The following is a 10,669-nucleotide window of genomic DNA, read 5'->3' on the forward strand; positions in this document are numbered from 1 at the left end:
TTGTGGCAAAATCTGTTATTACATTGTCAGAAAATTATGTTTTTGTCCTTTATAGCATGTTGGAAAAACTTAACTGATTTTTCTGTGTGCTTGGAGCAAACAGAAAAGTGTTCCATCCTCTCTCTCAAGACTACTTTGAGCTACACTAAAATAAACAGGAGGCGGCATTTTCCAGTCTCTGTGCTGAGCTACAACTGATGTTTCTTGTCTCTGTAAAGATATTTTCAAATGAATGCAGAGAACCTGATTGCAACATCAGTCTGTCGCTGTAATTCAGAAGAAAAAAACAACAACCCATTAAGCTCTACACTGCTTTAATAAAGATATCAAGATTTCTCAGAACAACCTTGTTGGTTCGGCTATGCACAGATAAGCACTAAACCCTGAGCACCACGTCCGCTTTACAGAGGATCAGTATTCAGAGTGGTGTTTAAAATAATTCAATCTTGGAAGCAGGGCCTTCGCCACCTGCTGTAGTTCCCTCCTCAGTCACACATGCCCGTGCCATAACATGCTTCACAGATGAGGTGGTATGCTTCAGATCATCAGCAGTTCCTTCCCTTCTCCATACTCTTCTCTTCCCATCATTGATCTTTAAGGTTGATCTTTGTCTCATCTGTCCATAGGATGTTGTTCCAGAACTGTACAGGGTTCTCTAGTTGTCTTTGGCAAACTCTAATCTGGTCTTCCTGTTTCCCATTTTCATCTAGTGGTAAACCCTCTGTATTTACTCTGGTGAAGTCTTCTCTTGATTGTTGACTTTGACACAGATACGCCTACCTCTTGATCGGATCTTGATCTTGATCTGGCCAACTGTTGTGAAGGGGTTTTTCTTCACCAGGGAAATAATTCTTCTGTCATCCACCACAGTTGTTTCCCGTGGTCTTCTGGGCCTTTTGGTGTTCCTGAGCTCACCAGTACGTTCTATCTTTTTAAGAATGTACCAAATAGTTAATTTGGCCACACCTAATGTTTTTGCTATCTCTCTGATTGGTTTGTTTTGACTTCTAATGCAAAACTGAAGGCAAAACGCCCCAAGAACAAGCAGGAACTAAAGACAGCTGCAGTGCAGGCCTGGCAGAGCAACACCAGGGAAGAAACCCAGCATCTGGTGATGTCTATGGGTCCCAGACTTCAGGCAGTCATTAACTGCAAAGGATTTGCAACCAAGTATTGAAACTCACAATTTAATTCATGATTATGTTAGTTTGTCCAAATATTTTTGAGCCCCTAAAATTGGGGGGACCACATATAAAAATGAGTGTAATTCCTACACCGTTCACCCAATTTGGATGTAACTACCCTCAAATTAAAGATGAAAGTCTAAACTTAAAGCACATTTTTTCCATTCAAATCCATTGTGGTGGTGTACAGAGCCAAAATGATGACAATTGTGTCACTGTCCAAATATTTATGGACATAACTGTATATATAGAAAATTCAATGTGATCCGATAAACACTTCCAATACATTCAAAACCAGACATCACATTGTTTTGTTTTTAAACCTACTTAACTTAAATATCCATATCTTAATTTCATATCGATATGGGAATTAATTTTCAGTGTCAAATGTCTCTTTTCTGGGGGATACTTTAATTATTAGTTTCTTGGAGTTGTATACAGCTATTGTCTTTAGGTTTTTTCAATCTGCACAATGAGCATAAAGATTGTGTGTTTTGTGGCACAGGTATTTGGTTGAGGACTTGAAACAATAGCTTTGATAACATATGCTGCCTGAAGAATGCTGACCAGCACAAATCAACTCATCAAACAAAGACAACAGTAATAAACTCAGGGATATGTTAATTATTATGCATGTGGGAATTCCATTTGTACAACTGGATTTAAGCAAGATGTAGTCACTTCTGATAGATTAGACTGCAACATATTGCTCTCTCTGAAGATATAAAAAGGCTTCTCCAACTGACATCTTTAGTTCTTTTCTTCACTTCATGTGAGAGAAGGGCTCCGGGTTAACTTGTGTTTATTTTTGTAATAAACGTGTTACTTTATCCTGAAACCTGTAAACGCCTAAAAAATATGAAGTATCTTTATTTCAAACTCCATTGCAGTGTTGACAGGAGTGACAATATCATATACACAACTATATTACATCATTAGGATATGTACTACATTTAAGCTGTAACAGCAACATGAAACCAAAGTCCAGTGAACTCAACACCAAAGCCCATACAAATCTATACCTGATTCAGTTAGGTCAGTAGAAAAGCAACCCTAACTATAAAGACTAAGTTTACTGGGGACTCTAAACCTATCCCAGACCAACATTTAACGCTAATTTGACAACTAAATTAAATTGTACTCCATAATTATAATAATTTACACAACATAAAGTGCTCTAAACAGCCTTAATGTACATTCCTACAATCATATGTATCCCTAATTATTATCAGATTTTCTATTTTCAGATGATTATTTTTTTAATCATGAATTCTTGAACATCAGAATATGAATTGAGAACAGAGATAGGAATTAATTAGCATAACACTTAAGTATTACTTATACTATTGCTGAGCTGTGATACTATATTAGAGATTTTTCACTATAAGTCATTGAAACGTCAGTAGGTTGCCTGCTGCAATTTAAACCCTAACAGCAGCCTCTAGCTCAGCTCAGCTCTAGGAAACACCAAATATTTTAAGCTGACCCATACAAACCATACATTTAAGTCTGTAGAAAAGCAACTCTAATCTTAATGATAGCCTAAGTCTGCATAATTTCTCTGTTGATATAAGGGTCTTTGAAAACGGATATTCTTTGTAGTTAGATTTATACATATTTTAGTCACATCGGATAGCACAGGTTGTGTTATGCATAGTTAGGCCTATGTCTTTTTGCTTTTAAGATTCAAACTGAAACCGATAAGAGCACCTTTGATATACAGCCAGAAAGCCCAGTTGCTCCAAAGAAGCCAATAGTGCTGACTTTCTGAAATACAGGCATTAGCATATCAGCCTTTGATAGACACTGATAAAAAAAGAGACAAAGTCTCAGTAAAGTCTTAAGCATTGTTATATTAAACAATCAGTATTTTAGTGAAAGCAAAAATAAAAAGTAAATGCATAAAGGAAAAAAAAGTTCAACTCTCTACCTCAAATTGACAAGGCAGAGTTACCAAAGAATTTGTTTTAAAGTTGAAACGAGCGAACATTACATTTAGTGAGTGGGCCCCAAAACTGCAGCTATAATTTAACTGAATATGGGCATTTTCCATTTCAACACATTTTAGAAAATAGCAGATGTATCCTTTTAATCATATTCGGGTAGTAAAGCATGTGAATGTTAAACAGGAAAAAGTACAAGTGAACAAGAACAGGGGAGGGCAGGGGAATGTTTGCATGCTTGCACATGCGCTAGTGACCCAAACCCCCCTATGGCCTTCACTCCACAGGGTGCTGGATTACATGGGAATTGCTCACCTGTGTCACTGCTGCAATGTTGCTCAAGGCTTGACTGAAACAAACAACCACTGAACCCAATGAATTAGATATAAAGAAAGTCGTCTTAAAAACCCTGAAAAGGGAAAGATCAAAAAAAGAAAAAAAGTAGAACATTCTTGTACTACTTTTCAAATTCAGAAAGAATCCTGCTCAAATTTACTTTACATGCATCTCCAGTGCTATTTTTCTCATGGTTATTTGGTTGTTTTAGATTAATTTTTTACAGTAAAATATCACACACCATCATGATCACATTCATAAATCATCATTATTGATCGAGAAACCTAAAATCAAAGCCAAAGCAAAGTCTCCCGCTTCAATTCACTATAAATGATTAAAGCACTGTATCTTGTTTATAGAGGACATGTATTTATTTTACAATGTGAATATGTATGATTCAATATTTGTATTTACTCAATTAGATGTCAAATTGGGTTCGTCCAAACTGCATTTAACAACACAGCAAAACACAGGCCTAACACTTCGAAGACTATTCTCTCATTTTACTATGCAACTAAAAGCAAAGATATTTTCAAGAACATTCAAAACAAGGACGATTACATCTTCAGAAAAGTGCTGCAAATTTACAACATACAGTATTAAGTATTACTATAGACTAATAAGTCACACGTCTTTAGCCTGAAACAGAAGAATTTCAGGGGATTTTATTTGGCTGTTTTATTGAAGTTAATCCAAACAACCCTTTCAAGCTTAATAAGGAAACTAGAAACAACGGCCATAAAAATAAGATAACTGCATGTGTATTTAGGAGAGAAGAAATGGGGTTTGTGTAATCATAGAAAGTTGCATGCTAGAGTATAGAAGATGATTAAGTATAACCATTCAAGAATCTGCCTGCTGAGGTCCTTTGATGAATAAGGCTACAAGGAACCACAAAGCTCAATTAGTCAAATAAACTGCTGACATACTTAAAGTTTGCTGTGTTAGAAGCAATTATACAAAATTCTAATTGAAACTCTGTTTGAAAAATACTACAGTATCTCATAGAACCTGACATAATTGGTATCTACTATAATGTCATCAATCTAATGTTATTTGGACTCATTTTAAAGCACTCCCCATAATAAAATACAACTTCAGCCCTCTTTATGCTGACAGATTAGCAATTACAACACATCCCTGCAGGGAATAGATGAGGAGCGTGATCGTGTGAGTTACGTTTTGTCACAAAAATAGCCATTAAACCCTGGGGGTGAATATGTTATCTACAGTTTACAAACACTGGGAAACAAAATCAACATTTCTAATTTCCTGTAAGATGTATACATAAATAAATAAAAAACAACACGTTTGAATGTCTTTGTAGTGAGTTGAAGTCTTTTATGTAGTACAAAAAGTTATTCTTTTAGTTTATAGAAGTTGTGTCACATCGTTTGGTTATATAAATGCTCACAGCCAACAGCTATAGAAGGCTTCGCAATGTGAAAGAAAAACAAAAAGACACCCTATTTCTGGAAACTGATTATATACTACCACAGAAATCATACCAGTGAGGACTGACATATTCATGAGAATTCATGCATTTAATTAAAGGGGGCACAGAGTACTAGCTAGCTTTATTTCTTTTCTGGGTGTATTTTCCAGAGCACAAACAGAAATTCCACTTGTTTGATCTTTTTGATTCATTCCACATGGCTGTGCACATGCAAGAAATGTTTAGCTTCTGTCACCTCTATTATCAGCCAGACGATGGGTGTTGCCTTTCTATAATGATGCTGTTACCTATGGTATGCACTTGTCACTGAAGCAAACCACTGTTCTGGAATATCTGGAAACTCAGAAATTAACATCACTCAGGATGAAGGATGCTAGGCTAAATATAACAGATGAGTCCCACTACCGATATATATGGACTGTCAACCAGTAACACAAAACCAAAAAGGGATAGAGGGCTCAAGTCATGACACCGATGCAAATGTGAAGATCATTCCATTACTGTTTGATGGAGAAGAAATCGCAGTTGCCATATAAATAAATAAATAAACAGGGAATAGCTTTTCAAGTTTTGAACTTCATCAACAAATGTGGCCTCCTACCATGCAGATGTTAAGCACTGTTGGCCGATTCAACATATACCATGAATATGAGGAATTAAAGTCAGCAATAAATATAATTACAAGTCCCACAGTGCACCTACATAAAATGCCCCCATTAATCACCACACTGGATTTATGAAGTGCCTCCAGCAAGCAGGTATCATTTTGCAGTAAGCAGCATTTAAATAACTCTTAAGTTTTCATCAATCACACAAAGATTCAGTATGCCTCATCAGAACATAATATGACTGATTGAAAAGACTTCTCTTGGTACATTTTCATAAGTAGTTTTTTTTATATTTCTTGAGAAAAGGCCTGTAGCTTGACCTACATTTAATAATGTCAGCTTGTTTGGGTATCATTGTACTGTAGGCCTATTGATTGATTTTGCAGGTTCTGTCATCATTCTGCAAACCCTTGGCCATAAGTCTGGGGAATTTATGAACCTGGTGAATTCTGTGGCTTACAGATATTATACCTCATCTCCTAGATTCAGAAAGAATCTTTGTAGCACCCTGTATCTAAATAAATCTTAATAATTGACACTGTAGTTCTAGGAAGATGATTGTCAAATGTTGTATGTTTACATCTGTTGTGTTGCTTTATAACTTGATTTAAGCTTGGTAAGGTAGTGTTTATTGTTGTATAGAGTTAAAATAATGAGTTGCCATTCACATAATATTCTTGCTTTGGAAATAAGATCTGGGATTGAGGTAAAACATAAAACTATGTGAAACTATCATGTGTGATAATTTTTTTTTTTTTTTTACTTTTATTCCATATTGCTTATTCTGCCTTAAATCTATCATGGAGAAACAGGAAGTCATATTCCAGCAGCTGTTGCCGAGTTCCCCTCAGCATGGTTTAATGAAATATGGTTCGCTGAAAAGAGTGTGTGCTGTAATGATGTCAGCATGGCCGTTTCTTACCTGCTGCTTTCATATTCTTTACTGTCTTTATCCTTATCCTGCGCAGACTCCCCAGCACCCTGATGTTTTCGAACAATTCGCATCCCACCTGCCTTCACTACCAGAGAAGAACATACAATTACGTACAGTTAATTTTCAGCAGAAAAGGAATTCAGCATCCCTATAGAACAGCTTTTATTTTCTGTACCCTTTGTCAAATTCAATGAAATAATATCTACAGTAGGAATGAGGGGCATTTGAATGTTTAAACCAAAGCGTGTAGCATACACTCACCTAAAGGATTATTAGGAACACCATACTAATACTGTGTTTGACCCCCTTTCGCCTTCAGAACTGCCTTCATTCTACGTGGCATTGATTCAACAAGGTGCTGAAAGCATTCTTTAGAAATGTTGGCCCATATTGATAGGATAGCATCTTGCAGTTGATGGAGATTTGTGGGATGCACATCCAGGGCACGAAGCTCCCGTTCCACCACATCCCAAAGATGCTCTATTGGGTTGAGATCTGGTGACTGTGGGGGCCAGTTTAGTGCAGTGAACTCATTGTCATGTTCAAGAAACCAATTTGAAATGATTGGACCTTTGTGACATGGTGCATTATCCTCCTGGAAGTAGCCATCAGAGGATGGGTACATGGTGGTCATAAAGGGATGGACATGGTCAGAAACAATGCTCAGGTAGGCCGTGGCATTTAAAAGATGCCCAATTGGCACTAAGGGGCCTAAAGTGTGCCAAGAAAACATCCCCCACACCATTACACCACCACCACCAGCCTGCACAGTGGTAACAAGGCATGATGGATCCATGTTCTCATTCTGTTTACGCCAAATTCTGACTCTACCATCTGAATGTCTCAACAGAAATCGAGACTCATCAGACCAGGCAACATTTTTCAGGTCTTCAACTGTCCAATTTTGGTGAGCTTGTGCAAATTGTAGCCTCTTTTTCCTATTTGTAGTGGAGATGAGTGGTACCCGGTGGGGTCTTCTGCTGTTGTAGCCCATCCGCCTCAAGGTTGTACGTGTTGTGGCTTCACAAATGCTTTGCTGAATACCTCGGTTGTAACGAGTGGTTATTTCAGTCAAAGTTGCTCTTCTATCAGCTTGAATCAGTCGGCCCATTCTCCTCTGACCTCTAGCATCAACAAGGCATTTTCGCCCACAGGACTGCCGCATACTGGATGTTTTTCCCTTTTCACACCATTCTTTGTAAACCCTAGAAATGGTTGTGCGTGAAAATCCCAGTAACTGAGCAGATTGTGAAATACTCAGACCGGCCCGTCTGGCACCAACAACCATGCCACGCTCAAAATTGCTTAAATCACCTTTCTTTCCCATTCAGACATTGTTTGGAGTTCAGGAGATTGTCTTGACCAGGACCACACCCCTAAATGCATTGAAGCAACTGCCATGTGATTGGTTGGTTAGATAATTGCATTAATGAGAAATTGAACAGGTGTTCCTAATAATCCTTTAGGTGAGTGTATATATCAACATAATATATAGAATAAGAACATCTGTTTCCATAAAAAACAAAAAAACAAGCTCCTTGAAAATCAGAAAATCAAAATCCACTGTAGCTTATGAGAGACTGGGATGATGTATAATGTAACATTTGCAAACTAGTAGTGACATGTTCTACATGTTCATCTTAATTGACATTTTAAGATTAAACTATTTAAACACATAGGGGGAAAGATTATGTTGCATTGGAGCAGAAAATACAGTATAACCCAGATTCTCATTTTATAGAATACTGCAATATCTTAAGTACTAGCTATGTATTAATAGAGGCTTACAAATAAAAATTATCCTGCTTCCCAGAGGAGAAAATGTATTTTTTCTTATTAATGATCAATGTTCAACAGTCTGTGTGGCAATTGAGAAGAAAAAACAAATGTATTCAACCCCCTAATGAGACATGTGAAAGAAAAGGAATAAACCCCAGGTATTTTTGAACATATAACAGTGATGTTTTTTGGATTAATGGATGATTTCAAAAATGTACTCTCAGAAACCTATAGCACAATCTTCAGATGCACATATTCAACAGGTAAGTGGCATTTCAAGGAGACTGTGCATGGAGCATTTTACTCAGAGAAAGACTTAAATCATTCATACTGCAAAAATTATGAGTAATGACTACCATTAAGGCTTCGCTGTGCTGAAAATGAACAGCGGTGAGTGTGTGTACGTGTGAAACTCAGGACTTATGAGGTCTCCCATTTTACTCTTCACTTCCAACCTCAGCCAAAACACAAGAAAGTATTTTCAATTGCATTTCTGGTGATTTAATGAAACCACACACGCACAGTTAAGCATTGCACACACAGCGTCTCCTATCAGGATAAATAATGTTCTGCAGTTACGTTTCCAAATTGTATTATGAATTGCATTGTTGTTGCTACTCGAGTGAGTGGAAACGGATCCAGGGCATGCTTTACTGTGACTGATCCGCCAGCAAACTGCTGAACCCTGGACCCCCACCACTGGTTGAAGCATCAGACACATTGTGCATGGCAAGGACTGGCACATATTTGGTGTGGGTGGTCTTTTGCGGTGGGCTGCCAATTACAGTGCCAGTCACCAATAAAACCGCTCCGAAATGAGGTATTCAAGTCACTGTCTCCCAGCAAGAGCAGTCAGTTCTCCCTTTTGTCCACGTCTGCTGTAGCTGGTGAGACTTTATATCCCGTACTCCGATAAATACCGTATTTACAGCAACTTTTGCAATGCATTAAACGACGACCCCCTATATTACATGTTATACACCTGCCGTAAACGTCTGATATAGAGGCCTAACCAAGTTTAAGGATTGCATTTCAAATAAGTTATAATAGTGGATAAAATAAAATAGCCGTATGGCTTTATCTGGAGTTAAACATCCTATACTAAACTTTTACGATTGCAATATAAAGCGTGCTCGCCAAGAACATGTCTTAACTTTAATGTTAACAATATTAAATGGTGAAACATTCAGATGAATACATTCTATGACAATAATAGGTCTGATGTCTGAATAAGCCGATTTAATAAATACCACTTTATTGCTGTAGTAATAGTATGCGTACGTGTTCAGACACACGTGTGTAATGCAATAAAGACAAGTACAGAGCCTGTAGTTTCCAGCTAAACAACACAGCTGCTGAAAAAGGTACCAAAAGTAGATGACAAAGTTAGCAATAAAGACGGGAATAATACCAGCAGGGAGGTGTCCGGCTTTGGTTTCGGTTTTCTCTTTCGGAGGTGAGGACATGTTTGATTTGGTGTGGGGTGCTGTGCTCCGGCCGCGGCGCTGCTCTGCTGACTGCGCTGCCCTCGGCTCGCCAACGTGGCTCTGCCGCTGCCCCGCTGTTTGGCAACACTGCCGACGTCATGACGTCACAAGACGTTCTTCATTAAAAGTATACTGCCCCTATAAGGTACAAACGAGAACCTGTAACTGTTCATGTGTAGTGAACATAATACATTTCACGATTGCTCAACAGATCAGTTATATCAGTTACGGTACTTGTTTCTTTCTCTGAAGATATCTGTATTTAGCTTCGGAATAAATGAAGGCAAATTAAAAGCAAGTCCACTGCAGATACTGTGATATCCTCAATTTTAAATGTTAAAGTAACACCACTCAGTTTCAAGTTTTACATATATATATATTTTTTAATATATCGAGAGTTTTCACAACTGTTGTCTTTTAGCCTTCAACCACAATATTACAAAAACAATCTCAGCTGTACCTGCGGGTGTTCTGACATATTTGGCATCCCCTGGAATCCTGCATCCTGCAGAATGCGCATGCGCAGTTTCAAACATTATACTCTATTTAAAATCCATTTTAAAATCATTATCTTCTGTATATACGACTGATTTGACACTAAACAGTGTGCAATGAGAAGCATTCACATCACAATGAATGTAGCTTTATTTTCAATTGGCAAAACGTGCATGATTTATATTTAAACTAGATTTTCTTACGTAATAAAGCAAGCACAGTTGGGTGAAAAAGTAATGAATTGTCCTTCAACTGCACATGCAGGATTCCAGGGGATGCCAGATATGTCATAACACCTGTATTGTGCAGGTCTGTGTCAGATTTCCTTTGGCAGAGTAAATGTGATCACTCCAAATAAATAAATACATAAATTATATACACCTATATGTGAAATACTGCTTCGGTAATGAGATCAACCAAATCCATATTCAATAATTCAATCTACAT

The 10,669-nt window shown here is 37.5% G+C and overlaps 1 protein-coding gene across 1 annotated transcript in view; it reads right to left on the minus strand.

Annotated features, from left to right (window-relative positions):
- The window catches only part of dap (death-associated protein), a 36,687-nt gene extending 26,874 nt beyond the window's left edge, over positions 1-9,813 (minus strand). The window contains exons 1-2 of the mRNA XM_066721522.1: positions 9,652-9,813; positions 6,450-6,546 (exon numbers count right to left, since the gene is read on the minus strand). Coding sequence (XP_066577619.1) covers positions 6,450-6,546; positions 9,652-9,706 — 152 coding nt within the window. The 5' untranslated portion in view covers positions 9,707-9,813. The remainder of the gene's footprint in view (positions 1-6,449; positions 6,547-9,651) is intronic.
- Between the last annotated feature and the right edge of the window lie 856 nt (positions 9,814-10,669).

This window comes from Amia ocellicauda, chromosome 2 (genome assembly GCF_036373705.1).
Source record: "Amia ocellicauda isolate fAmiCal2 chromosome 2, fAmiCal2.hap1, whole genome shotgun sequence".
In the NCBI taxonomy this organism is placed as follows: domain Eukaryota; kingdom Metazoa; phylum Chordata; class Actinopteri; order Amiiformes; family Amiidae; genus Amia; species Amia ocellicauda.